The sequence below is a fragment of the Durotheca rogersii genome, assembly GCF_024521655.1.
Source record: "Durotheca rogersii strain YMJ 92031201 chromosome Unknown GGS23scaffold_77, whole genome shotgun sequence".
Taxonomy (NCBI): Eukaryota; Fungi; Ascomycota; class Sordariomycetes; order Xylariales; family Xylariaceae; genus Durotheca; species Durotheca rogersii.
Genome location: NW_026251308.1, coordinates 17,705 through 44,880, shown reverse-complemented (window position 1 = coordinate 44,880; position 27,176 = coordinate 17,705). Strand labels below are relative to the sequence as shown.

Here is a 27,176-nt window from a genome sequence, read left to right as displayed (position 1 = left end):
GGCCATGATGGCAACTTCGGTGTTTGAGAAAGATCGGGACCCGGGATTTCAGGGCCGACCTACATCTTCCGAACGATACGAGGGCTCATGTTCGCATAGAGATTTAGTAGAGTATATCCACTTTTCACTGGTAAATACTTATATAGAGATAGTTATGAGTGGAACGCTTTCGGAGTTAGTTATTTCTCACATCCTACATCCGCACGCCAGCTGACCCTGCCCTCCGCCGGCGCAGGCACCCCAACATCTGCCAACCACGAGAAGCAAATGAGAAGCATGAAGATGGAATTGTACCCTTGAACTTTATGTACTCATGATACCAAGCATGCGAAAATCCGCCTGCAGTTATCTTCGTTAATCACCAGGTCCTAGTAGACAGTGTTATGGGACCGTGCCGAGTTCCTGTTTCTACAGCCGCAGGGCCAAACCCGTCCCAAAAGAGGTTTGTCGGGGAATTTACACATTTTCATGATAGCACTGGCCAGTGACCTGGTTAATTCACAATAATAGGTACGTAGGATTAACCGCGTAGGCACTCTTCTTTTGATATTACATGAGTTATACCCATGAGGTGTTGTCAGCTATATGGGGTCGATCGAAATCAGCTAACGACCGCATTAAAATAAATATTGGCCGAAATTTATTGATTGACATAAAAGCGCCGACCTCTTTATGATCTCCGAGACCAGACGTTACCGGCAAAATTCAAGACGAATGTCACGTTCTAGATACACAGACCGCTTCGGGAATGGAAGTCTGGTCGTTTTCTGATACCGACATGATGAGCTGAGTTATGAGGTATATGCCGCCCCCCGAAAACCGGACGCCCTCGGGAATTTCTACCGATCTGTGTATGCCTGAGTTTTTGAAGTTATCCTCTTCCGTCGCCATCTAAAACCTGCAGTTTCTAAAAAGTTAGGTGCCTGAGACGATTCTTCCGCCGGGTTTTGTAAACATCCATCGTAGTTATAATGGCCCACCGATCATGCATAAATAAAAGATAAGAGGCTGGTATCACAACGACGTGCGGGCTCACATGCTCTGCTAAAGAGGAAGAAGGGTTGTGATATACATTTCGAGGCTAGGCCCCGCTGCGTGTTCGACTGCACCATCGAAACTGTGAGCTCCTTCTTCAACAACGTCCCTATTCATTCGAATGGCCGATGAAGTCCTTTGGATTTCTCTTCTACGGCCTTAACCCCTAGATTCTTTCAGACTCGACAAATTCTATCCTTGTTTAAAGACAATTGCACCCTAAAGATCATGACTTCCACTCCACCCCTGAGTCGAGACTCATGAACTACCGTCCTCCTATTCGGCCCTCAAGCTCTCTCCTACCGAGAGGATTCTTTAAAAGCTTTAAGGCAAGCTCTGACAGAATCAGAGGACTATAGGTGGAGCTAGATATAGTATCGGAACTACCAACTCTCTGGAGTACCCTGGTTATGAAACTCCCCGAGCTTCAGGCAATCCCAGGAGAAAAGCTGTTGAAGAGTTTAGGCAGTTGGCTCAAGACAGGAATTTTTGATCAAGTGCCTCCGCAACTCCCGAACATCCTCCTTATACCCCTCGTTGTCCTTACCTAACCTACGCAGTTCTCTCAATACCTCCCCTAAGCTTGCCTAATAGCTTAGACAGAGTTCCAGATTTTCATGCCGCTTTCGCTAAACGTAACGCGGCGACGGTGGGATTTTGCACTAGTTTACTGAGCGCCTCTGCCGTCTCCGGCTCGTATGACAGGCATCATTTCGAAAGTATGGCGCGGTCTCCGTGCGTCTGGCCATGCTCGTTGGCTCTATTGTTGACGCGCACGACGCCTCCGACCGCCTACATGGCCGCTCTAAGTCATTCGCTGCAGCATGGACCTCTTCAGACATGGCGCGGGAGTTGGTTAGAGTACTTGACGGATTCCCAGAGGTAATTCTAGACTATGCAAGGATGATATGGCGTGTCATTAATATGGTGCCATGGGCGTATATATCGGCCCTGTACGATGAAAGGCGCGCGACCTTGATAACTTCAGAAGGTACTGCTCCTTTACTACTTCAGCAACTAAGGCAAGTCCGCGTTACCGCTTCTGAGGTGGGACTTCGCGGTCGATTTCACTGTCAAAGGCCATCGAGACAGTCTTGACGCGGTCGTGAGGTTTTGCGATTCCAATCCTGCTTTCCAATTCCCAGATACCCCTGGTCTCACGCTTCCTATACACCTGGACGACACGGGGAAGATGGAACAAGGATTGAAGCTTCACCACATCGTTCTACGCATGATTCTCGTAGAGCAGTCGAGGTGGTATAAAACCTTCGCTTTCGTTCATGCCTCGCGATTAAACTCCAAGGACTCGATAGTAGCCTCCTTTGGCCCTGATCGCGGCGTCCCACCTTGGCTGATGCGCAATCTCGGCCCGCGCCTAGTTCAGGTATCCGACCTGGATCAAGCTGTACCACGACTATGTGACAGCGCTCTCGACCCGTCTGCAGCTTCAAGCCACCAAGGTCAGAGGGAGGGGCTTGACAACGACATCGCCATTGTTGGTATGGCGTGTCAAGTGGCAGGGGCCAGCGACCTCGAAGAATTCTAGAAAATTATATGTTACGTGGCAATCAAACTAGCCCTTATATGCCTATATACCGCAAAGCGTAAATGTAGGCGTCTACGTTTTACGCGACACATGAATAAGAAGTTCATATGGCTGTACCTTGGGTAAAGGTTAAACGAAGTTACAATCCAGTCCCCATGAAAATACCCCGCGCAACCGGCGAATAACTACACCGAGACCGGCGGTGTTGCAAAGCGTCCCAACCACCAAGCTCCTTGCAGAGCAGTAGTGGTTTTGTTAGCCGCCAGTAAGAACCAAACTCCTCACATCTTGGTGTTGAACAAAGTATCCGTAAATATGCGCCCTAGTCATTTCTATTTCACGTTGGGGAGCTCTCAAGGGTAGAATGTTGGAAGTGGATGGTAGGCGTTAAAGAGACCTCGCGGATCATAGACCTTCTTCAGGGCAGCCAGCCGAGACAGGTTCTCTTGTGAGAACAACGCCCGAAGCGGCTCATCCCCGTTCGAGAACCCGACATACGTGTTCAAACCGTCCGTGCCTGCGGTTCGGGAAATCGTCGCACGCATCCTTTTTGGGAGGTTATCGATGGTGGCATCCGTACTGCTGTCATCATCGTAGACAATGCCCCAAGTGCTGGTGAGTCGTGTCAGCGGGTAAAACTTTGGACTTGTCAAGAATACAGAGAGTCTAGCGGGGGGAAGACTTACTAGTGCCCAATGGCCTGTCTCCATGGGTAAGCCGTAGACTTTTTAGGATATCGCCTGACGACTTGCGTAGCGCAGAAATATAAACCGTTGTCGCTCGCCCTCATCTGTGGATATCTGGTGACCATGTCGTTGAACTGTTCTGTCATGCTGACATGTGCATCCACGTCAACCTCGTTGAATGCAGCGCTCAAGACTTCCCGCTTGCCAGAGGATACTCTACACTCTAAAACAGACTCATCCCCACCCGAGAATAGTGTGTAGGATAGTAGTTGGTCCCATGGTACTGTGGTATAGTTCCGGCGGAGCGTAGGTCCGATGTTGTCAAGGAATTGCACCGCAACGCGGCCTTCAGACTCTGGCCCCGCGTACGCCGCGTTGACTTTGAGTGTCGGCTATTACCGGAAGAGGTATGATTATTAGCCTCCACACAAAGCATTATACAGATATGACGACCGAATTCGAGTTGCCAATGATACGTACCGCGTTGTGAGATGAATTCCAAGTCAGAGAGGTGGTGATACATAGCGGGGCAGGCATGTTCGCGGCTTCATCTTTGAGTGCCTGGTAGAAAGGCTTTGCGCTGGAGATGGGAAACTCGTAATCGGCACTGAAATGCAGACCGTTGGGCACTTCATCATATATGCGGTAGGTTGCGCTCAGAATAACGCCAAAGTTGAACCCGGCTCCACGAATACCCCAGAAAAGCTCCGGATTGGAATGGTGGGAGACTTCAACGACCGTCGTGTTGGGTAGCATGATACGCACAGAGAGTAGACTGTCTAAAATAAGGCCATACAGACCTTGGAGCCGTCCAATTCCAGCTCCTAAGGTGGCGCCTACCATTCCAACACAGGGGCTACTCCCGGTAGCTTAAGAGGCTTCATGTTAGCTAGGAAGTAATTGGGAAGCCAAGGGCACTTCTACTTACGGACATTTTTCCCCACATTGTAGAGAGAGCTGATTACGTCCTTGAACAGAGTAGCACTCCCGATAGTCATGACATTCGCTTTCGGGTCGACCTTTATGCCATCGAGGTTACCGATGTAGATCTCGAGCCCGTTTTGCAATTCACCAAAGCCCGAATATGTTCCATGGCCGGTACCGGTAACCAGGAAGTGTGTCGCGGTCAGCCTCGCGCAATTAATCTATAATGTGTCAGCGTGACTCAGAGAACAAACTCTAGGAGACAGATCTTACGTACCGAGACTCTGATATCATGCTCGTTGGAAACCCTCGAGACAGCCCTGAACGTAGGGGCGTTTAGTGTCGAAAATCGAACGGTGTCGTTAGAAAATCCTAGGTCACCAGGAAGCACGATGGATTCGTGGGGTGACAGTGACCGTTCCAAACAGTCAATCAGCTTGTCGAACCTCTTGCCTATTGACAAGCCGATAGCGAATGGCAAGGCCAACAACGCAAATGATACGTAATGCATCTTGCCAAGGCGTAGCACGAGATCCCGCGCACGAAAAGCGAATTCCAGAGAGGCACGATGGAAGGTTATTAGACGCTTTATATGCTAGAACCAATCCAGTTGACAAAACCCCTAATTATATGCCGCATGTTAATTCTAGTCGTAGCCAACAGGCCCCTATTCAGATAGGGGTAACACTGCGCTGACTAGGGAGCCTGAGGATTGCGCCGCAAGATAGGCTAACGTAATCACGCTCCTGTTCAGCCGGCCGGAGTTCAGGTATCGACAATCGATAAACCGCCACTGTGGAAATGAGGACCTACATTATCTCTGTAAAAGTTAACTGTCCGGGCCTCACGTTATACTTAGCGGAGCTGAAGGCTAGAGAAGCACCTCGTCTCTCATGGGAAATAGAGGCTCCGGAGTTACCGAGATTCTGCTTCGTTCGATACTCCATCTATTTGGTTAGTTTAATAGCCTCGAGGAGCTTTGGCAATTAGGGGTCGTCTTGACGTGCTGGGGTAGGACTCCGCGTTCGCCCTGGAGTTCCAAATATTGCATGATGCGATTCCGCCATTACGGAACGCCACCTGTGACACGTTGGATAGCGGTAAAACGCAAATGGGGGCACTGTTCTGGCCTACCGCCAGACACGATACGGTACACGTTCGCATGATAGCCTAGGCCGAACCATGCTCTCGGATCACCAAGTTTCGTTTCGTCTCTAGGCGGAATTAGGTATTGCGTCTTCTACCTCTCGATGAGATACCGCCGGAGTGGAAGAGGCGGTAAGCAATAAATGATGATGAACCGGAGTAAAATAATATCCGATATGACTATACTCAATTCTATCAATAAAAAGAGAAAAAATGTTGCCTCATCTAATATCAGGACGCCTTCACTTGATGGCTTGACAACGTGTTCTTCGGTTTCGAAGAGCCACGAGGACACAGGATCCCCAGCAAGAAGTAGAATGGCGCCATGAGAGTACTCACGAAACATCCTATACTCAAAGGTGAGAAAACTTGAATGTGCGGATGTGGAGATGTAGGAGGCAGGCGACGTGCTATTGGGATGGGTGTAGAGAAAGGGTCGTAATTTTGGTGATTTCTCTCGTTCACAAATAGCGATTACTAATCACACCAATACATGCACACTTACGTCATTTAGCGGGAGTCGAGATGTTTGATTAGCTAAATATGAGGTTGTGTGATTACGTAAGGCGTCCGTTAAGAAACTATCTGGCATAATTCTAGTTCTAGCACCGAACCTCATAGGGGCTCGACGTAGTTATTGGAATTATTCCTTCTTTTAAGATGTCTCCTATAATCTAGTCATCGGCTTTGATAATCCTTGCCCGGTACAATGTGAATATCGGTAAGCAGGGTATAATAATCGTCCCGAATGACGATAGGATCGAATTCTGGGATGATAGGGAATGGAGAGCTTTATGCTTCATTGCCATCCCAAATTAGCATACAATTTACGTAGTATCTTATCTATGGTCCGTTGCCCGTCTGTAGAATGGACACGTAAGAGAGCCTGGGTGATGGAGTGACCCCGTGACGGTTGATGCAAAATACGTCTCTCGATTCTATCGGCATGAACAAAAGTGAAAGACGCGTGCCGAACCTTAGCTATGGCCGCTCTGCCATCTCTCCAGTTGAGAGGTGTTCTGTTGATAGTTAGTCGTATTTATTTGTACTCGCCTTCGTATTTCATCCTGGGGAGTGTTGCCAGTTGCGTAGAAGAGCGCCAAGCACTATTTTTTGTGAAAGTCGTCTCCGGAAGGATAGGAGCACAAACCTACGGACGAAGGCTACCGCCGCCGGCCCTCGACAAGCTTGTGAAGATAAATCCGCGCATGGTCTATCCCGCCATACCTAAGTCAGCAGACGCTATAGGCGAGCTTCAGGACGTCACAGTATTAGTGCGTATCGCTAGATGTGTCAACTTTACGGCCAAGTGGATCGAGGAGAACTTTGGCCGAAGCGATAGCTTTTGAAACTATCAGCTACTTCGGGATATGACAAAGCGAGAGGTGATTCCCTATTAATCTTGGATGCTGCGGAGACTACCGGTAGGGGCTAACTCGGTTACGCAGTCGAGGTGAGAAGAGTTAACATGCAACAGGGCGACGGAAGCCGATCACGATGACCTACAGTTCCTTTGCGAGATTTGGCAACGAAAGGGAACTATCGTCCCCTCCCAGTCACGGCAAAATAGATTCCATAAGGTGGGATTTTGGAGGTGACGCAAGGGTGTTTACGATATTTCCCTTCTTCCATGCGAGAGGATCCAGGTGCCACACCTTTCTGGGGCCTAGACTGACTCGAACGTAGCTTTTCGGGCTCCTCGCCTTTACTGGTGAGAGACGCGAACATGGATCTATAATCTTCGATGCAACTGGCGGGTAGCTCCGGTCTTTCCAATCGTGAGAAAAGCTTCACCGGTGCTGGCTGGGGCCTCCGCACTTGGCTGTGGACGGCCCCCTCCTGAAGACGATCATGCAACATCAGAAAGTGCGGGCAGTGTTCCTCGTGCCCACCGTGATCGAGCAACTCGTCCACCAGGGGCCCAACGACATCGACCTATTCAAGAACCTGGATTGGATCGGCTAGCTATGTCGACGCCCTTCTCCGCCCTTGAGCTGGAGACCACCTCTCGCTAGAGGCAGGTGTTGACCTGATCTCGCCCTTCGGCTCGACAGAGATTTTCTCGGTGCCAGGATTGGCGGTCGGTCGCGAGGATTGGGCGCGGTACGAGTTTAACCCCCATTTCAAACGCGAGATGCTGCTCCACGACGCCGACGAAGGACCGTTCGAGCTGGTTATGCAGGCCGATGACGTAGAGGTGTGCGCCGTCTACCATGACCTACCCAACACCACCGAATACCGCACCGGGGACCTCTCCCAACAGTACCCGGAGAAGCCGCAGTTGTTCAAATACTACGGTCGCAGAGACGACATCGTAGTATTGTCTGACAGCGAGCGGTTCAATGCTACGCCACTCGAGATCGATACCCGTTGGTCAAGGGAGCGTCGGCGGTGGGAGATGGCAGGCCACACGCGGCGCTGCTGGTCGAGCCGAAAGACGTCCTCGACGAAGGGGCGCGGTCTATGAGTAGGCTGCTGGAGGATATTTGGCCGCCGGTAGAGACAGACAGGGACGTAGGTATCCTTAGAAGCCAGATGCTCGCAGTCGGCCCGATAGGCCATCCTACAGAACTGGCAAAGGCACCGTGGTTCGTAGACTAGCAGAGCGAGACTGCGAGGACGAGGCGACTAGGCCCGATCTCACGGGCACGGGTTGCCCCTAGGCACCCAGCATACGCGCCTGTACCTCCTAAGAGGTCGGTAACGAGTACCTAAGTGGCCCAGGGTACCTCTAGCCCCAGGTACGTGATTGATCGGCCACGCGGGAGCTCACCAACGAAGCGGCGACACGGGCGAGCAGAGGGAGGAGTTCAAGCAGCGTAGCGGGCGTCACAGGTGGAGCAGATAAGAGCCCGGCGTGGTATTTGGGCACTACACCGGGTGTACCATGAAGGTACTGGGTACTTAAATAAGAGTATACGCATGTACCCGTATTTGCGCGACGGCCCTGTAGTCCCATTGGCCAGCCCTGTCCCCCTTCCCCTATTCCATCGATCCCTGTCGCGAGTGCACGCCATTTTCCTCTTCCGAGACAGGCGCGACTACCACCCGGGTCTAGAGGAGGTACCTAGGCTAGGTACCTAGGTACCTGTTGTTAGTCGTCTCGGTGGCCTACGTCAGGTGCCTCGGCGACGCTAAAGTCGTGGTTGTAGTGCTTCCATAAGGAGGTGTATCTTCGATGTTGGGGTGCTATCCGCAACTCTCCCTTGCTCCTCTCCCCCCCCGCCCCCTTAACCGCCTCCAATGCTAGCCAAGCAACCCCAGATTGGCCATCCGGGAGATCGCAGGACTGCCATCATCCATATTTGCGGTTCAGTATACCCCTTGTCAGATCACACGCGCCGGTCAGGTCTAATCGCTGACCGTGCCGATGTCTGACAAGCGGTAACCCCCAGGTCCATCCCCGGAATTCACCCAACAGATCACAGACACGAACGTCGATGCAGCAGCGAACGGCCTATCATGTCGACACCCCCCCTCTGAGGATGCCCACGTTGAGCATTGTCCTTCCCGAGCAATATATCACCGCAGTAGTTACGCCAGCAATTCGGGGGGTGCTTGGCCTTCCCGTGCCGCCGTCTTATACGAATGCCATCAACTGGTAGCCGACATCCCTCCGACTGCGATGCTGAACAAGAAGGTCAAGGCTGCGGCCGTGCACGCGGCGCCTGTGTACATGGACAAGGCGGCCAGCCTGCGCAAGGTCCTCGCCCTCATCAACCAGGCGGCGCGCAAATCGGTCGAGCTTCTCGCCTTCCCCGAGGTTTTCGTCCCGGGATTCCCTTATTTCGCGTACGCTTACGCGCCTAACGCTGCCACCGTCGCCCTCTACGCCGCCCAGAGCGTCGTCGTGCCCGACGATCTAGAGGACGTCCAGGCCGCGTGCGCAAAATTTAATATTGTCGTCGTGCTGGGCATCTCGGAGCGTATGCGCGGCGGGAACTCGCTGTTCAACAGCATCGTGACCGTCGACGCCGACGGCACCATCCTCGGCGTTCACCGCAAGGTGCAGCCGACGTGGGCAGAGCGCCTCGTGTGGGGCCAGGGCTCCGGCTACACGCTACGCACATACGAGCTGCGGACGATGGATGACGGTGGTGGCGGCTACCGAATCGGCGGGCTCGCGTGCTGGGAGCATGTCATCAACGGCGCCCGGCAGGCGCTCATCGACCAGGGCCAGCACGTTCACGTCGGCTGCTGGCCGGCTCTCGACGTGCTCAAGGGCTTCGAGAAGGTGGCGTGCGCGCAGATCGAGGCCCTCATGAAGACGCACGCCCTGACCGCGCAGGTGTTCGTGCTATGCGCGAGCAGCTACGTCGATGAGACGTGCCTGCGGTGGATGACCGAGAAGCTAGGTCCCCAGGACAAGGTGAGGGCCGGCGGGGGCTGGACGGCCATCGTCCACCCCTTCTGCTCCATTGTTGCTGGGCCCCACACAACCAGCCAGGACAAGCTCGTCGTTTCTGAGATTGACCTGTCCCAGTTAGACCTCGTGAAGGCGTACGTCGATGGTGTGGGTCATTACAAGCGGCCTGAGGTCTTCAGTTCGCACGTTGACATGACCCAGAGGTGGAAGGACGAGCCGGACATTGTCGGCCCTATCTCGTGGTGTTCTGAGGGACTAGGCGAGCCGTGATTGCGCGTAGTTAGAGAGACGACGCTGGATAATGCGATGTTGTGTTTTTCATTCCCCGACTCGCCATCGTAAAGGGCGTCCTGTCATGCAATAGCCGGTAGTGGGTCTACTTCCAACTCGATTGGGGGGAGGCCGACTGCCTTTCCGTAATCGGCTGGTGAATGAATTCGGAGCAAATCCCGGACGTAACCCGGATGCGGGTCTCTCGCGACACAGCACCGAAGGGGAATAAATAAATTCCTACTACGATGAACGGTTTCCCGCAATGTCATTTTTCTGTCGCTAGTCCTCTCATCAATGCTCTGTCCAACTGGCAAAGCGAACATAATGGCGGATAAGGAGTCTAGCCCAGACCACACCCTGCACGTGTATTACACGCGGTACTCGAGTAGGTCTATATCCGTCTCATCCCATGTCTAGCTCTACGCATCTGTAGCTCTAATGCCCCTCCTCTCCTCCTCCTCTAGGCTGGGGAGCCCGTGTAACCCTCGTGATCTCGTACTTCGACATCCCGTGCACGGTCAAGATGTACCCGTTCGCGCCGGCGGTGGCATCCGCCGCCGCGGGCCCTCCGGCGCACCTCGGGGGGTCGCTCCTCCCGGTCCTGCAGACGCTGTCGTCCAGCCCCGGTGCCGAAGACCTGCTCGTGGGCGACTCGCTCGCGATCTGCGAGTTCCTCGCGGAGCGGTACCCGGGGAGGGGACTGTGGCCGGCGGACGGCGAGCTGCGGGCGCGCGCGCGCGCCGCCGCCGCCCAGATGCACGCCGGCTTCTCCGCGCTGCGCGATGCCTGCGCCACCGACTTCGTCGGCCGCTACACGGGCGCCGGCATCGCGGCCGCCGTCGGGCCCGCCGCGGCGCGCGAGGCGCGCCAGCTAGTCACGCTGTGGAGCCGCGCCCGCGCGCAGACGCGCGAGAGGCTGCAGCGCCTCGGCGCCGCCGACGACGGCTTCCTGTTCGGCGGCTTCAGCATCGCCGACGCGTTCTTCTGGCCGGTCCTGTGGGTGCGTGTGGTCTAAGTCTCTTTCTTCCTCACCCCCCCCCCCCCTGACGCAGCGGCGCGATGGGCTGACGTTCACGGCAGCGCTTCCGCTCGTACGGGCTGCCCCTGGACGGCATCACCGCTGACGGCCGCGCGTGGATGGCCAGGATGTGGAGCGATACGGCGGTGCGGCGCGAGGCCGCCGGCTACTTCCGCCAGCTGGCCGAGCCGCTGTCGCGCGTCGCCAAGTACGACGACGTCTTCGCTGGCAACTCCGATATCCAGTACGACCGGTTCGCCGAGGACTGGACGTTTCCGGCCGCGTGACGGGGGGCATGGCATATTCTTTGCGTTGGTGCTACTTTTGTGCCTGGATTTCGGGTGTGCGTCCCGTCTGGTTATCGCGCATAGCCTGAAGATGTTCGAGGAACTGGTGGTCACACGGGCACAGCGGGTGTGAAGTCTGAACTTCTTGATGATAGCCGCGTTCACTTGCCCTCCCTCCCCTAGATTTCAACCCCAAAATATGGATAAGTGATACTCTCAACCATTAGACGTGGTACTTGGTTAATTTGTATTTACGGCGTGTTCTCAGTCTTGAGTCTCCCCCGTCGGAGACTTCATCTCATAGTACATGATGGTAACACCTCCCGACCGCTATATGCCTATCTGCTGAACTCGTCTATCATGATCATAAGGCCTGGGTGGTAGATATGCTGCCGCGTTTTTTTGTGGGTTAATGATTCATAAATGCAACACGCTGAAAATATGTGCAAAGCGAAGGTTGATTTACTGATGCCGAACGATTTAGATGTGCGGAGACGTTGTCGTCTGATCTCGCGGACGCAAAGGCGTGTGGGCTCGAGCGCCCTCCGCCCCCTATTCCCCCTATTCCGCTCTCAGACCCGCCGTCGGTCTATTCGGCCTTTATTCGGCTTTCTCCAGATCGAGTTTCAGAGAGCGACGCCTGCGAGGGTCCCGGGTCAGCGCCCACCATATGCCGACAATTGTGACGGTGAGGATGCCCGCGATGCCCAAGTACACCCAGAAATAGGGGGTCACCACGTTGTTGAACCCCGTCGCCCGCCAGTCGAACACGTCCATAGAAAAGACGGCCTAGAAAGATTGTCAGCTACCGGCCAGAAGGGGGCCAGTTGTTTTCTTATTTCTTCTTTGAGACTCTGCTCACCGCAACGGTCGTTAGGGGGAGGAACACCATAGTCATGAGTGCGATCGACTTCATCTGCTTGTTATCCCTCTTCGTCTCCATCGCTATGCGCTCGCTCGCAGCCGTCTGGTGCCTCGCGACGTGGCCCGACACCTGTTCGTTCTCGGGTATTAGCTGGGGGTACAGGGAGAAGGCGAAACGAGGTATAGGCAGAAGGTCTACGGTACCACTTGTGTGCTGAAGTTCAGCATATCCAACGTCTGATCGCACTGGTCCATCTTCTGGTCGTACTCGGCCAGCATTTCGAGGAGCCGCTCGCGGATCTGTAGTTCCATATTCGAATGCACATCAAACCTAGGCTTCACTAACCTAGATTTCTCTAACCTAGCCTTCTCCAACCCAGACTTCTCCTTGGGTCCTACGGCCAGTTTTGTCGAGGTTATCTTCTTGGCCTTGATTTTCGCATGTACCTTCTCAAGCTCGTGGGTGTGTTGAATCATTTTCGAGATCTGCTGTTTGACCACCCGAATGCCCCTAATTAGCGTCCTGCCACTGTCATAGAGGTCCATGAGCTGCTGATATTCCTCGCCATCCCGGTTCAATAGCGTCCCTGGGTCTCTGGGCGCACCGCCAAGCCCTTCCTTGCTTGAGACAAAATCATCGGTATTGGTATCTGCCTGCTCTGAAAGGCGTCTGAAGTCGAGTTCAGCTAATATTCCCGCCGCTAGCATAGGGTGACAGGCGAACGGCCCTGCATTGGCCAGCATATCTCTGATACCTTCTGACTGTTTATCAGTACAGCCGTAGAAGACAGACATGCTCAGCTTCTTGTGGACGATATACGTCGACGACATGGCGATATCGTTTGGCCATGTCGAACTCATTCTAGCGGTATACACTTGAAAGGATTATTCGTCTAATTCGAGGCCCAGATACCAGAGGCTGCCATCGCATACCTATTCTATTCCCGGGGGGATCTGCGGAGCGAACGGACTTCCGAGAAAAGTTCGCGATTTCTCGACGAATTGCTCGAACAATCATAGGGCTGATGTGGAACAGCTCGATCAACTGGCCGAATGCTTCTACCAAGACCGGGAGATACGACGGATGAGAACGGTAAACCTCTCCATCTGCGGCTCGGCTAAAGACGCTGGTTGCCTGGAATTAGTCATGGCCCCGGCTCTCACGCTCGAAGAGAACTCACACAGCAAATATTCCATCTTTGCAGTCCCCATTTATGAAGTCCCTATTCTATGAACTATCAGCCGATTATTATAAAAAGATGCCAATTGATAACAGACCTCCGCAATCCATCCCTTAAGATGCTGAGAGGACTTGATGTCCCAACATATTACAGGTTTCTGGTTCTGATATGGGCGGTCAGTATCATCCTCGATCGCTCTGTGTCAGGTCCAAGCCGCATGTAAAGGAATAGATACCCTGTCTGATAGCTGTTTCCAGATGATCTTAAATCCTCTTTCTGTGTACTTGAAGTTCCTGAAATCATTATCGTTGAATGGCCCCTCTGCACGAGGCCAGTCCATTTCCGGTTATCACTGGGTGTGATTTGGGGGCTAATATTAGCACTTCCTGGCCCCTACTATGAAAACCATGGGTGTGCTGGTAGTAGAAAACAATAATGAGGCAGGGAAATGCACATCATCGTGCAACCTTTGTCTCCTGGGCTCAAGTCCTAAAGTCTTGGTCACCTCTCCATTTTTGCAACAAAATGGGACACTAGCCGCCATTGCCCATAGAGCCTCACATCTAACGATTGTTTCATCTCTTGGGCAGCAGTGCATAGATGCTACATTAAGCAGCCAGTTATGTTGTGCCGGTCTGTCCATGCATTTGGAGTATTATGTCACATATCCAGCCTGCTGTTTCTCCTCATCGAATAGAGAAAATGGCGCACCCGGTCCTCTGCCCAGTAGAGTACACACCCACCAGCCCACACCTCGGTTGTTACCGCGTTAATACGCAGAGATGTGCGATGGCTTATGCAAGCGTACTGAAGCGAGTGCTGACGTGCTGCATTATCACTGATCCACGATAACCCAGGAATAGCCGGGGTCTTTTCAGCCTCAAACCGTATAGATATGTTTGGGGGGGGGGGGGATGAGGGGGGTTGAGGAGGGGAAGGAAAAGTCAACCTCGACATCTGCCTTACCATCCTTACGAGGCGAAGTGAACGATCCCCAACAGACCCGATCTAACATGGAGAAACCCCAGATCCCCCCTGGCTGGGTCAACTCGATCCTGAGATACAAGTACAACGATGGCGAAGACATCGTAGAAGGCCTGAAAAAGCTGTTCGGGGACAAATTCATCCTTAAAGTTGGTACATTCCGTGGTGGCGGGACGCATCATTGGCGCAGAAAGTAGCTGACCGACTTTTTCTCAGCACCGCAATGATCGCTGGATCATATGGGCCGAGAGGAAACTGACCGATGTAGGCTGGTTTATCTGAGAGCACTACCCTAGCCAACTGTTGCTAATAATCTATTAAAGGATGAAAAACGGCTGCTTGACACGGTCGCGCATATACATCACTCGTCATGAGCGACCTCGAGGTATTCGAACCGGAACACCGCTGTAATTAAGACCTCTAGGATGTACAGATTAGCGAGATGTCGAAAACAAGTTTGACAAACGAAGATAGATAGAAAACCGATGGGGTGATCCGAGATTGTGCCTCGCCAGCTCCGTACACACAGGTCGAACGCGAGCAAGAGGCGATCCAAAGCATTCCTGCTCGCTGCAACCCTCTCTGTCCCTTTATTGTGAAAGCGCAGTATTCTTCCATAGGCCATCGACATTGCTGTCAAGCCCTGTGGCCCGTGCACTGACACGATGCCGTCCTAAGTCTTGGAACGGAGTAAGTATTATCCGGAGCCCACATTGATATGAAAAAGTTCCCATCCGCACCTCCACTACTGAAAAAGTCACAGTAACATGGCCAGCCATGGCAACTAAACACGAAACAGACATTCAAGAGATACATCGAGTTCCGGCAGCAGTAGCCGTTTCAGCCGCAATCAACGATGGTAAAAGACATCTGCTTTTGGCCGCTTGTAAGTACTACTTTTCCATTCCTACCATATAACCCTCCCAAAACGTATGTCCAAATCAAATCAAATACCTCTAGAACATAAAAGAAAACTAACGGATTTTCTCCTCCCTTCCGTGACAGCTGGCTCTGTTGCCACTATCAAATTACCCATGATTATTTCCTCGTTTGAAAATCACAAGAACCTCTCGATTCGAATCATCCTGACCGAATCGGCAACCCATTTCCTTGATGGTCAATCTCTAGAGCAACCGACGATCTCTTCCTTGGCTTTACTCACCAATGTGGATGGCATTTATCTCAATGACGATGAATGGAACCATCCATGGACGAGACATTCGAAGATACTACACATAGAACTCCGCCGTTGGGCCCATCTCCTCGCAATTGTCCCGATGTCGGCGAATCTATTGGCAAAGATCACAGGGGGTCTCTGCGATGACATTCTTACCTGTGTCACCCGGGCATGGAACACAAAACGTACAATTATTGCAGCGCCAGCGATGAACACGTTAATGTGGGAACATCCCATCACCACAAGACAATTGGCCATACTTGAGGAATGGGAATGGTTTGAAATATTATCACCACAGGTAAAAGCATTAGCATGCGGTGATGTCGGACAGGGAGCAATGCGGGATTGGAAGGAGGTTGCCGCCGTGATAGACAAACGGCTAGGCAACCTAACAAGCTACGACAGTTCCGTAGCGGAGACTGTCAATGGAGAGGGGTTGACAGGAGAGGAGAATTAACCGCCCTGTCGAGCACCTACTGTCCATTAATCTCGACTTGGTCCCCGAGCACAAGTAGCAATGCCTCATAACTCAAATCGGCAAGCTCTTCCAAGACGAGGCAGCCTGTTTCTCCTTTTCCGATGACAATTACGGAGGCGGAGGAAATCGCCCGCCAAGTCCCATCTCCGGCGGCTTACCTAATTAAGAAAGCGATCCGTTACTCAGGCGCCTATATCACCAGTCTATGTACGTACCTATACCTACATAGTTGCTTGTGGCAGCACCCCTTAATTGACGGCTTCTCGCACAGGAATATCGGTATCCTGGCTCTCCTACTGTCTCGTGCTGCTGTACTAGAGAGAGGCCGTGGCAGTTTCATGCTTCCCCGCGGTCACGGGGCCACTGCAAGCGTTGCACGCCCTCTGCCTAGAAGCAGGAAGAAGTCATTGAGATCATCGAACACATAGCCACTCCGGCCTCTGTGGCACCCACAAAGCCTCCTGGACCGAAAAGACACAAGACAACTACCTTCCGACAGCAGTAGGTCGAACGCCACTTAAATGGTGAGCCAATGGTTCCATAATGACAAATCAGGCTAACTCCCACCTTCAGACCATGCCAAGTAACGTCTGAGAGGAAGATAGCCGACAAATGAGAGCGTCAGTTGTAGCTCCTACCCCGACTTCCATCTTCCGAGTTCACCGAGGGACATCAACTAAACGGCCTGAGCATGGCTTCGCAAAAGAATCCTCCTGGGCAACTCGTCTTGGAGGATTTCTGGGTGTCATCTGTTTCTTCCTCCTGCGCAACCCCTAAGACTCAGCCCTGAGCAGCGAGCCTTCAAGAACAGCCCGTGGGTTTAAGAGGACAGTCTGATTCGCCTGAGAAGAGAGAATGATCTGTTGAAGGAAAACTTCAAGGCGAAAAAGCATGAATGCAGAGAAGCGCACAAATTAGTCCAAGACATAGCTCGCGAGCAAGAGAAGCTACAGCGCCGGCTTTATGAAACCATCGCGCAGCTCACCAAGACCCAGAAGGAAAACGAAATATTACTCAATCGACTGGAAGTGGGCGAATTCAGCACTATTTCGGGTACTTCACCTCAATTTTAGTACGAGACAAGCATCAAAGTGCTGCTCATCCCAACGCCAGAACTCCCATATGTAATTGGAACAACTCGGGTTGCGACAAGAGGATCAGAAATACACAAGATTTGGGGAGACACATCAACTTCGAGCATCTCAATCAACCAATCCTGGCGCCTGGGCGAGCAGGTATCAGCTCGCTTTGGACCGGGCCTCGAACTGGAGGAAGCGTGCTCAAATGCTGTGATTGCTGCGGTAATGATTTCCTCGACTTGGAAAGAAACAGGACCAAATATCCACACTATTACTATAGCTTCTAGCAGTGTGAGGTGTGTGGTCTTCGTTTTAGCGAGAGAAAAAAAAACAATACGAACGCCACGTCAAGGCACACAATGCTGATGGAGAGACATTCGTATGCACTGAAGAAGGCCGCGATCAAGAACTCACAGACAAGTCCGTAAGGGATCGACATGTTCGGAATGATCATGAAGGCAAACGGCTCATCTACCCTCATTATAACGAGGAGTATGCTTTGTCCTGCAAGTCAAGTTTTGAGGCCCATGTACTGCAGCATATTGGGTGGGAGCCGGAGCGACAGAGCTTCAAATGCCCCTACGCGGATTGCAACAGACAGTATTCCAGGGCGACAGGCTTAAGGCTGCATCTCGACTCCCAACACGTCAAAGTCAGGTACTATTGCGAAATCGACGCCTGCAGTACAGACCAGCCCACTTTCGCGAGCCTAGACACTTAGAGGCACCATTGCAATGTTACGCACAATAGGGTTAAAGCGGCCAAACTCACTCGACCCTTAGACTCACAGAGACAAGCCCGGCATCTCCAGAGGCTGAAAGAAAAGGCCAAAAAGGATTGCGTTGCGATTCAGGTCCATGTCCTAACAAGGGAGTGGTTTCATTTGGCTGGACAACCATGCCATTGTGCGAAGCACATGTCGAAGTGTGGCTACGAAAAACACAGGTCCACAACCGTCAAAGGATCAAGAAGAGTCTCGCTGCCCATCCGCAGTCAGGCTGGGGCGAAAAAAACATTGACAACCCGGACGAGATGGAATCCCATCTCTCAGTTGTACCTGTGCCGCCCATTATTGTTAATCTCGCACGAAAGGTCGAACATCACAAATTATGCGGTCAAACATTCTTTATCGACTTCAAATCCCTATACCTGTCTAAGCTGGTCGTCATAGAAGGACAGGCGGTAAAGTGCATTCCGACAGAAATTGCCGTTTGCCGCTCTGATGGAGAAGTTGTACTTGCAACTTCCACCAAATACAGCCGGACAATTTCGGACATAGCTGCTGCTGCTCCTCCCCAGACCCCTGCTTAGTTTTAGAACCTATTACGTAGCTCGGTGTAGAGCTACGGCTGGTACAATAGGTTGTGCACGGAGAGCGATGGAATGCGGGTGAGAATGTGTATGTTGACTGACTAGAAAAGAAAAGAGCTACTCCAGATGGAGGAGCGAGCTATGGACCTATATAGAATTAGAGGGCAGGCTTAAGTAAGTAAGGCAGCTCTCCACTGTAGGTGTATGCCTACGTGACAGAACCACTATCAAAAAATATACGGTCAAAAAGATCACACTTAGGGAATTTGCTAAACTGAAATCAAGCAAATGTTAATTGACGCGGGCATGACGAACTATCTTCCCTCTTGAAGTAGTCTGTCGGTTTAAAGGGTTGTCTTCCCCTATAATATTTCCCAAGATCTTGCTGTCGATGCCGCTTGTAGACGTCTTCTCTCGGTTGGTGCCGGTGCAGGGTGCTTAGTAGATGTGTCAGGGTGTGTAGCGCCGGTACAATCTCCACAAAGGTAATCCGAAATCACGCGCGTCCCTGCAGGGGCGCAATGCCGGGATTCGTCTTTTATAACACGCTCTATACAAAATCACTGATGTCGGTGCCGGATCCTGTCGATTTATCGGTGGAATGCCCCGGGATGAACCTACACGAGACTTCTCATGAGTCCGTTCGTTGGTTCCCTTCCATAAAGCTTCTGTCCCTTAAGCCGTGCTTGACAAACTCTTCCAGCTTTTTGACGACTTCGTCCGCCGTCGGACGACTCTTTGGTACGATTTGGAACATATGTTCCTCGATGAAATCGATAAAGCTCTCGAGAAAAGGCGTGCATCTAGGGTGGTCGCGGAGCCTTGAGATCCAATCCTTCACGCCAGGCTTGATTATTGCTTCTTGGCCATCGTTGATAATGCGATAAAACTTGTCCTCGTAGAAATTCATAATCCGCGAGTCCCTTTCGCCACGGCAACTAGGAAATTCCTCTGAAACTGCTTGAAATCCTTCGATGTAACAAGTAACGAATTCCAGAAACGTGCATCCAAGTGCCCAGATATCTGAGCGGCGGGAGATCCTCGCGCCTCTGACATCAAACTCCGGGGCTTGGTATGATACTGTCTTCTTTACCCGATTTGCGGTTTGAAGAGAGATTGATACGTTTCTGTGGAATTCTGTCAAGCCGAAATCGGCGATCACCAGATGCCATGGATAAGGACCCTCGACCTCGGGATCTAGGAACCAGAGGATGTTGGCGGCTTTGATGTCGCCATGACGACCATAGATGGGATGGTCCTCCTCTTTGTAAGTATCTTGTTCTCTATGAAGTCGCGAGACAGCTCCCGCTAAGCCGAAGCATTGCTTGGCCATCCAGGGTAATGCCGAACTTAGAGAATTGTTGTTGAAGTTTCGTTCCCAGAGATTTGTCAGGTTCCCTTGAGCCTTGGGGAAGAGCAGAGCATATTTCCACCCACGATTGTCAATTGCGCCCTCACGAACAATCTCGATGGTGGCCAGCAAGGGGATGAAGTGTTGGTGAATGTTAAAGTCGTACTTCCGAAAAGCTTTCACCTCCATCTTGAAATCATTCTCGTTTATGGATCTGAGACGCTTCAGTGCAAATGAGTCCTTGGATGAACCGCGGCCTTGCTGTTTCTTATGTTAGTGCTAGTTAGGAAATCGCTGTACGGCGCACCTACCCATTTGGCGCTGAAGTCGTGATGCGATGGGTGTATCTCCACCAGATCCACATCGCCAAAACCGCCAGATAGAAGGATATTATCATTCTCATCTAGAACCTCGGTTTTGTTACCAGCTAGATCGCCTGGTCCAGTTCTGGTAAAAGGCAGCACGTCTTTGCTGTTCAGGACAAAATGAGGGATCGAGTTTCTTTTCCGGTAAAGGAAGGGTGAGATAGCCCGCCACTGGTGCGTCTCAAAAGTCTCGAGTTCATTGCGGCCCCAATGACTTTTATCTCGAAATATCTCCTTCAGCTTCCTGTTGTTGACCTCTTCGACGCTCTGCCGCTCCGTATTGTCAGAGTGGGTCGTCCTAACCCTTCGCCTCAACTCTGGGAAGGGAAGAAAGGAGTCGTTAACGCCTAGGTCGATAAACTTTTGGATATATCCGGTTCTTTGGCAGAGGACCAAGATAGAAAGTATTCTGAAAAACGAAGGTGAGCTTTTTGTAGAGGTCTTGGGGCAGATCGTGTCGAGGACTTCGGGGATCTTGTCCTGGGTGACTCCATCTTTGCCCCGGAGGGCCCGTTCGACTAGTGCAGGGTTCCTGGCCATTTCCAGCTTATCCAAAGGGATGAAACAGATACCCATAGTATCCATAGCTTCTATAGCATCCCACAAGATATCAAATAGATCTCTTTGTTCCCCAAGCAGTGGCTCATTTCGTTGTATGGCGTCCGAGGGAACCTCTCGCATGTGAACTAGTCGGAAACTATGACCGCGATCATGACAGTAAGGATGATCAGCTTTGAATCCATCTAGAAGGTGGATATTCCCGCCTTCGGATTGGACGTATTCCTGACTGAAAGATGGTGCCATCCGAGCTGTGCTTTTGTATTGATAGTATGGTAAATGTTCTTTAGCAGACTAGAGGTTATAGATACAAGTGTTTGCTCTGCTTTCTATGTTGCAGGTAGAGAAATGGTTGAACAGAGGGGATTCAAGGCCGTCCTAGTGGATGTAATTCTGAGTATCTCATGGAGATGTCTGGACCCAAGGGGCAGACTGTCAAACCAGATCAATTCCTAGGAGCCTTTTTTATAGTACGAAAAGTGCATTTTTTTGAAACAGTGAGTCACCACAGGCAAGTAAAATAGGCACCCATACATACAGCATTAAAGAGAGGCAGCCGATCAGTCTTTTAGTCCTAGCTACGTGACCCTAAATGCACAAAATGAAGCTCCTAAGCTAGAATCCAGCCTCGTTGCAAATATTGCTAACCATTCTGGTCTAATTCATCAATTATTCCTGGTACATTGGCCCCCCCCTACCTTTTCTAGGCTTCCTTCCGTTGTTACGTTAGCAAGAGTTGGGTTGATTATTAGGTATTTTGCATAGAAATCCATCCCTATAACTCAGAAAACTCCAAGACAGCACTTGTAAGAGAGAGCTCTTGCTGTTTTCTGTAGATGAATACAGTACAGTAACAGTGGTTGGAGCCATGCCTACGGTAAACCGTTCCTACGCCAGGATGTCTCAACAAGGACATGCGAACCAGGGCGCACAATTGGGAGCAAGGCAAGGCGTCACAAGCCTGTGCATTTGAGCAGGGATTATTGTGACTACCACGCCATCAGGACACCAACACAGAGCACACAGCTCCAAGAAGTGAAATATTTCTTGATAACAACCATCCCGAGGTCAGACACAGTCATCCTCCTGGCTTGATATGTCACACCTTCTGTAGGCTGCGGGCAAACAGGCAAAAGCGCAGATTGCTCAAATCTGCCTCGTGGAGCAAGGCTGCCAACTCGGTATTATTACCACCTGCCTGTTTCTGCCTATCTCTCTGTCTATTTCTCCGGACACCGATGCCCCTCACACACAGCCTCCTCAACTTGTTGACCTAAACCTCCATTGCTAACTCTTGACCTTTCTCCCTCATCGGCCAGATCGGTAAGGCGTACTTGCGAATGGGATGGGATTATGAGGAGGGTGTTTTCTCTCTCGGTTTTTCTTTTTCACCTACCTACCATTTCTCAGCCTGCATCGGCCATAACCCAACAGTAATAAAGCCACCAGCCGAGCCGAGGTGTGGACATGTAGGACTTTAGCACTTTAGCACTTTAGCACAGATTCCAGCCCCCCTCCCAGCCACCCACCCCAAGCCCACCACATGCCTTTGGCCCTGAATTCAGGTGCTGCTGTCAAGCAAATGGCGCGGATACGTGGCCAGTTCCGAGCTCCACCTGCTCATGATTCTGCCCTCAAATGAGGGCATGCAGTGCTAGAATACATGGAAGTCCAAGCCCCGCTGCAACCCAACGCATGGTACTTGTTTTCTTGTTTTCTTGTTTTCTCCTTACTTAAAAGGAGTGCATAACTAACTACAGAGGAAGTATTTGGTGTCTGTGCATTGCATTTGGAGTTACTATGTACTCGAGTTCTCACTTTTGCTTCCCTAATAGTGATTCTACCGCGTTAGTAGAAGGTCAGGCATGAAGCATTCTAGGTAAGGCTCGGATGGTGACTCAGTGCTGCTCCAGATATCAGCGCATGGCAAATGCACCTAGACATACCTATTGGTTTTATGGCTCCAGGGCTTCTTCCATTGGGCGATCAAATTGGCCACTAGTAGGGCCTGTAAACAGCAGAGGAGTGCAGAAGTACCTATAGAAAGCGGGCATCCAGCTTCTCGCCTCCTTGTGGAGATCAATAGGACTGAATCTGCCTGTGATTTTTGGTAATTTCGACAAATCTTCTGGGGAGCCTTATCATACGCGTAGTTATGCTGTGCTCACGATAACCTCGAACGAATATGCGCAACCCTATTTTGTTTAGATTGGGCGGCAAATCGCTAAGACTGTCTCAGTGAGAGCCGCTGCCACTCTCTGTGCCGTATTTGGCTGGCTGGGCATGGAATGTGTGGGTATATAAGCGACCATCCAAAACAACATGATCCAGGACAGTTTCTACTCTTTCACTTCTATTCCCTCCTTCTCGTTGTCTTAAAAATCTTGCTGCCCTCTTGTCAAAACCCGCACAAGATGTCGATAAAGAACAGTTTATACAATCCCAACCAGAGCTGCCCCCCTAAGGACATTCGTACGGCGTATTCCAAAGAATACAAGATCCCGGGATACCTCATAAGCCCAGAAATTCTGGTCAGGACGTTGCAGGCCATTTTCAACGATGATTATATGGTCAAGGTGATTTAGTCCCCCCTCCATGCCCGTCGTCCCTACCAGAGTAACTAATGTGGAGCGAAGTTGAGGAATGATCAGTACTCGATATCGATACCCAGACCACTGACGCGAGTAAGGGTCTAATAGTATCCTATCTCTGGCTAACCGTCGCTAATCGGCCAGAACGAGTTTGAGATGTTTCGATAAAGCGCCCGACCCTGCGTTGTAGGACGACACCCCTCCGCATTACTACATATTTGAAAATTTCGTAGCGAGCTTACTGGAACAAAAAAAGTCCTAGAATTTTTTGCGCAGCCAGTTTTTCGTTGCCAAGAAATGGTCAGCCACCTATTTAGACCTACCACAGGAGGTAGCCCTGTATCGTGACCCTGAGCCTCACATTCCATCTTGAGTGGCGGCATGGCAATCTCTGCCACCCGCCACACATATGTATACATAGCTCTCCTCTTCTGATGGTTTCAATATTATTTTTGGGCGTGCCGTATCTCCGAGGAGGTGATGCTTTCTATTTATAATCATACCTATGTCTTACTCTAAACCAATTATCGATAAGCAAGACCGTTTACTTTCGAAGTGCCCATTCATTAAGGCGAAGCCGTTGCTATTGAATTAATATATAGTGTCGCGGTAGAGGCGGAGTCGCTCTCACCCCTTCACAATTATCGACATTAAACGTGTAACCGGGTATGTTGAGGAGGACAGCCGTCAATACTTGGCCGAGAAATGCAACTTCTCAGAAAGCACCCGGAGAAACAGCCCGACTCCCTCCACCCGGGTGATAGACAATATGCTTAGTCGAAATAAGGCACCTGCCCCCTTTCCGCGCCGCCTCGGAACGTCGTTGGCCGGCTCGCGCCAAACCTAAGTACTAGGGATGCGGAAATACAATATGGCCAGCGAGATGTGGCAGTATAACATAAACACGAGCCGACGAGTTAGCATGACATATATTGTTCATAAAGTCATCGAAGTGACCGTTTGACACCAATATATATTCTCAACGAAGGGGGTCACTCAGTTAGTTGCTCTGCGACATACCTACCCTCTTGACAGAGGTAACTGACATGAAAATAGACACCTGCCTGCACTTACACATGGCTATGTGGTAGCGTATATATGGTTGTTTCAACACAACAAGATGCAGGAAACTCACGCTGTATATAACTCCGCAAGGGTATACGACTTAATTAGTTGAGCAGTTTATGGAGCAACCGTTTTTAATTGCCCCTAAACTAGGTCAGATACCGGGGACTTAATAAGCCATGGTATAGCCCTGCTTCAACCTAGAGCAAGCACTATTGCTTAGGATCCTTGGGACCCTCGATAACGTACAAACAGGAGAAAGGGTACATGGAGGTACCGGTTTCTAACGAAGTTTCCATAGAACGAAGGGGGTAATGAAAAAGAAGCAGAAGAATTCAAAGAGTTTATATGGCCACTATATAAACTAAGGTGGGAGGGGTCTCGGAGAGTCATTCCCAGACAACCCAGCGACGAGAAATTTCCATCAAGTCCACGGGTAAATCGCAACAAGCTAACCGCCCCTTTCCCCTTAAAATATCTCGAGTTAATTACCAGTCTGGGAACTGCATGTCGACCCGCGTGGTAGAGACAACACTTATTCCTGGTTGGCGGTCTCTGCCCTGCCGTCCTTGCTATTAAGATACTTGTTCCTACGTGCAAATCGGCTGATCAGCAATTCTTGCCTGCAGGCTAGCCTTGTGTCTCCCTCTTGCACGATACGTACCGTTTAGTAGCCCAGTCCATGGCATAGTAGGCAGCAATGAGGGGTGGTGCCCAGTACAAGACCTGCATGCGGAACCGGCGCCAAGTATTAAATATCGCGTCGTGCGCAGCACCAGCCAGAGGGTTCTGGCGGTTGGGACTGATCGTGTAGGTGATTATGCCTCTCTGGGGGCAGACGCAGCCTAGCAGACGGGATCCGTATCTACCGAACCAGCCACGGCAGCCAACGCAGCTTCGTGCCGATTCTTCGTCGAGAATTCACCCACCGAGGTTGCCCCAGGTGTCCTTATTGAGATGGCTGGAGTGGGAAGTTAGGTCACACTGGTCTACAATAATCGTGGACGGGTCGCTGATAACGCGACAGCCAAATCCGAATGACGCTCATCTCGGGACACGCCCAACTTATTGGCCATATTTCCCAATCGGAATCCCAGAGCTCCCGAGAATCTGCGACGGACGCATCTTGGAGGCGGGGTTCGATCACAATCAGCACCCATTCTATCCCGACCGAGATGATCGAGCGTTGGGGTGGCCACGAATTCATCTAAACTAGGCTCTCAAATCCGGCGGCGAACTCTGGAAATAGGACGAGCAGGCGAGGAGAACTGGACAGAATGGTGCGTGAAAATGGCCGCGGGCCGTCAGTTGTCGAGGGAGTGAAGGTGAAGAAAGGGGCGACAGGGTGACGGGATTCCGGATTCACCAACGGTGCGCCGGATCCCATACCATCGGAATCCTGAATCGCCAGCCCGTATGTACGTAGCATTTAGGCCCCAAAGAATCCATGGATGCAGCTCCAGAATGGAACGATGAAAGGTGCATTTTCCTATCCCTCGGAGTATTAGCCGTTGCGATGCCATCGGGATTATCGAGGACTTGGAGACAAACCCGAAGGAATGAGTGGAGCAGTGGAACACCTGAGGACGAGCTGCGCCGGCTCTAAGCCTAAATCAAACCCGTAATGGAATTGGCAGAGCCCGGCAGACACGGCTGCAAGGGTAAATCAATGCCATGGCGATCTCATGCCACGGCCTGCCGCACTAATAGAGGGAGACTTTTCGGGTGGCCTGGTCGTGGAAGGTTATCATAGGCAAGGTGCGGCAGCGGGACTCGCTCCTCTGCTCTGCGTGCCATCCCGTTCTCATCTATCATAACCGGACACCTGTGACCTGCCCCGTGGCCAGCCCGTGTACGCCGAGAAGGAATATTAACCAATCTCCAGACGCCGGGATAAGCTGGCAGGAAGCCTTCCACGGAAAGGATCGAATAGTAATTCGTATATTGCTACCTACGCAGGCACCTTAGCTACGAGCATGCCAGGGCCTCCCTTCGGGAGGCGTGGATGCAAGGCTTTATCCTAATCTTACTATTAAAATTTTTAACCGTTTCTTTTCGTAATTATTATTAAAAATACCATATTTAATATGTACGAATTTTTCTCTAATTAATAATAAGATTACCTTTTTCGTAAAATAAGGTTATATATAGCGGTACTATATAACTTAGCCCTGTTTTTAACGAATTAAAACAATTAATTATTTTAACTATTCCCTTTAATTAAATGAAAAAAAAATATTATATTCGGTATGTTTAAATTTTTCTATAATTAATTAGAATTTTACCTTTTCGTAATAATAGGGTTATATTTCGCTTAGCTTAGTAATCCTTAGTAAGTAATATTTTTTTTTTCCATAAGGTCTTATACCTTTACCTATACTAAACCTTTTCTCCTTTTTCCTTTTTTCTCCTAGGCTTACTAATAACTATAAATTTAGCTCCTTTCCTTATCCTTTTCTTATATAATAAGGTATATTTATATTATCTCGGATATATAATTTCGGATTCGTACGAAATTAAATTCTAAGATTAGAAAGGATATATCCTATATATTAATCTTATATATATATACGGGAAAATATAGCGCTAATACGAAATAGTTTTTTAATTTACGAAATTAATATAGTTTTTTAAAGCTTATACCTCCCGCTCCTTCTCGTACGGTTTCGTACGTAGCCGCCTTTACCCGTACGCGCTAACGTTCTTATATAGATTTAAATAATCCTTTATAGTTTTATATACTTCCGTTTAGTTTCGTATAAAGTAAGGTTTTCTTATACGATAAATAACGAAATAGAAAGCGATAGTATAATAAGCGACGATATCGCTATCGACCGTACGGTTTCGGGCGAGGCCGAGTAGCCGTCGGAGGATCCCGCTTTAAACGGCTA

General features: G+C 50.7%; 11 protein-coding genes across 11 annotated transcripts; 7 read left to right on the top strand and 4 right to left on the bottom strand.

Annotated features, from left to right (window-relative positions):
- Nucleotides 1-7: 7 nt before the first annotated feature.
- Nucleotides 8-2,954, top strand: GGS23DRAFT_620336 (uncharacterized protein; the record flags this gene model as incomplete). The annotated part of the gene is made up of 2 exons (XM_051521094.1): nt 8-89; nt 2,058-2,954. 2 exons carry the CDS (start codon nt 8-10, stop codon nt 2,579-2,581), a joined length of 606 nt encoding a protein of 201 aa, XP_051366973.1. The 3' UTR covers nt 2,582-2,954.
- Nucleotides 2,935-4,702, bottom strand: GGS23DRAFT_601730 (uncharacterized protein; the record flags this gene model as incomplete). Its single annotated transcript, XM_051519232.1, has 5 exons — nt 2,935-3,193; nt 3,268-3,659; nt 3,748-4,136; nt 4,196-4,412; nt 4,469-4,702. The coding sequence occupies 5 exons, from the start codon at nt 4,700-4,702 to the stop codon at nt 2,935-2,937; spliced, it is 1,491 nt and encodes a 496-aa protein (XP_051366972.1).
- A 2,632-nt stretch (nt 4,703-7,334) lies between these two features.
- On the top strand, nt 7,335-7,936 carry GGS23DRAFT_504254 (uncharacterized protein). The gene has a single exon (XM_051514497.1). It carries the CDS (start codon nt 7,472-7,474, stop codon nt 7,802-7,804), a length of 333 nt encoding a protein of 110 aa, XP_051366971.1. The 5' UTR covers nt 7,335-7,471; the 3' UTR covers nt 7,805-7,936.
- A 605-nt stretch (nt 7,937-8,541) lies between these two features.
- GGS23DRAFT_504349 (carbon-nitrogen hydrolase) lies at nt 8,542-10,193 on the top strand. Its single transcript, XM_051514498.1, has one exon. The coding sequence runs from the start codon at nt 8,963-8,965 to the stop codon at nt 9,971-9,973; it is 1,011 nt and encodes a 336-aa protein (XP_051366970.1). The 5' UTR covers nt 8,542-8,962; the 3' UTR covers nt 9,974-10,193.
- Nucleotides 10,194-10,300: 107 nt separating this feature from the next.
- On the top strand, nt 10,301-11,281 carry GGS23DRAFT_608377 (putative glutathione S transferase; the record flags this gene model as incomplete). Its single annotated transcript, XM_051520198.1, has 3 exons — nt 10,301-10,361; nt 10,441-10,976; nt 11,057-11,281. The coding sequence occupies 3 exons, from the start codon at nt 10,301-10,303 to the stop codon at nt 11,279-11,281; spliced, it is 822 nt and encodes a 273-aa protein (XP_051366969.1).
- Nucleotides 11,282-11,881: 600 nt separating this feature from the next.
- On the bottom strand, nt 11,882-14,152 carry GGS23DRAFT_620332 (uncharacterized protein; the record flags this gene model as incomplete). Its single annotated transcript, XM_051521093.1, has 8 exons — nt 13,562-14,152; nt 13,424-13,489; nt 13,327-13,373; nt 13,079-13,263; nt 12,545-13,020; nt 12,350-12,481; nt 12,144-12,275; nt 11,882-12,070 (listed from the first exon to the last, which is right to left on the bottom strand). Exons 1-8 carry the CDS (start codon nt 13,664-13,666, stop codon nt 11,882-11,884), a joined length of 1,332 nt encoding a protein of 443 aa, XP_051366968.1. The 5' UTR covers nt 13,667-14,152.
- Nucleotides 14,153-14,339: 187 nt separating this feature from the next.
- GGS23DRAFT_601726 (uncharacterized protein) lies at nt 14,340-14,684 on the top strand (the record flags this gene model as incomplete). Its single annotated transcript, XM_051519231.1, has 3 exons — nt 14,340-14,459; nt 14,527-14,574; nt 14,634-14,684. The coding sequence occupies 3 exons, from the start codon at nt 14,340-14,342 to the stop codon at nt 14,682-14,684; spliced, it is 219 nt and encodes a 72-aa protein (XP_051366967.1).
- Nucleotides 14,685-14,845: 161 nt separating this feature from the next.
- GGS23DRAFT_504485 (flavoprotein) lies at nt 14,846-16,057 on the top strand. The gene is made up of 3 exons (XM_051514499.1): nt 14,846-15,000; nt 15,074-15,196; nt 15,316-16,057. Exons 2-3 carry the CDS (start codon nt 15,088-15,090, stop codon nt 15,942-15,944), a joined length of 738 nt encoding a protein of 245 aa, XP_051366966.1. The 5' UTR covers nt 14,846-15,000; nt 15,074-15,087; the 3' UTR covers nt 15,945-16,057.
- Nucleotides 16,058-18,986: 2,929 nt separating this feature from the next.
- GGS23DRAFT_608374 (kinase-like protein) lies at nt 18,987-20,752 on the bottom strand (the record flags this gene model as incomplete). The annotated part of the gene is made up of 2 exons (XM_051520197.1): nt 18,987-19,967; nt 20,018-20,752. The coding sequence occupies 2 exons, from the start codon at nt 20,750-20,752 to the stop codon at nt 18,987-18,989; spliced, it is 1,716 nt and encodes a 571-aa protein (XP_051366965.1).
- Nucleotides 20,753-23,043: 2,291 nt separating this feature from the next.
- Nucleotides 23,044-23,388, top strand: GGS23DRAFT_601724 (uncharacterized protein; the record flags this gene model as incomplete). Its single annotated transcript, XM_051519230.1, has 2 exons — nt 23,044-23,205; nt 23,365-23,388. The coding sequence occupies 2 exons, from the start codon at nt 23,044-23,046 to the stop codon at nt 23,386-23,388; spliced, it is 186 nt and encodes a 61-aa protein (XP_051366964.1).
- A 1,432-nt stretch (nt 23,389-24,820) lies between these two features.
- Nucleotides 24,821-25,410, bottom strand: GGS23DRAFT_608373 (cytochrome b-c1 complex subunit 8; the record flags this gene model as incomplete). Its single annotated transcript, XM_051520196.1, has 4 exons — nt 24,821-24,875; nt 24,950-25,130; nt 25,215-25,274; nt 25,407-25,410. 4 exons carry the CDS (start codon nt 25,408-25,410, stop codon nt 24,821-24,823), a joined length of 300 nt encoding a protein of 99 aa, XP_051366963.1.
- Between the last annotated feature and the right edge of the window lie 1,766 nt (nt 25,411-27,176).

Bases quoted from the DNA above. Each gene is read 5' to 3' on its own strand.
- GGS23DRAFT_504254 (XM_051514497.1), top strand. From the start codon at position 7,472: ATGCTGCTCCACGACGCCGACGAAGGACCGTTCGAGCTGGTTATGCAG.
- GGS23DRAFT_504349 (XM_051514498.1), top strand. From the start codon at position 8,963: ATGCTGAACAAGAAGGTCAAGGCTGCGGCCGTGCACGCGGCGCCTGTG.
- GGS23DRAFT_504485 (XM_051514499.1), top strand. From the start codon at position 15,088: ATGGCAACTAAACACGAAACAGACATTCAAGAGATACATCGAGTTCCG. The intron at 15,197-15,315 runs GTAAGTACTACT...CTTCCGTGACAG, and splicing joins ACATCTGCTTTTGGCCGCTT to CTGGCTCTGTTGCCACTATC.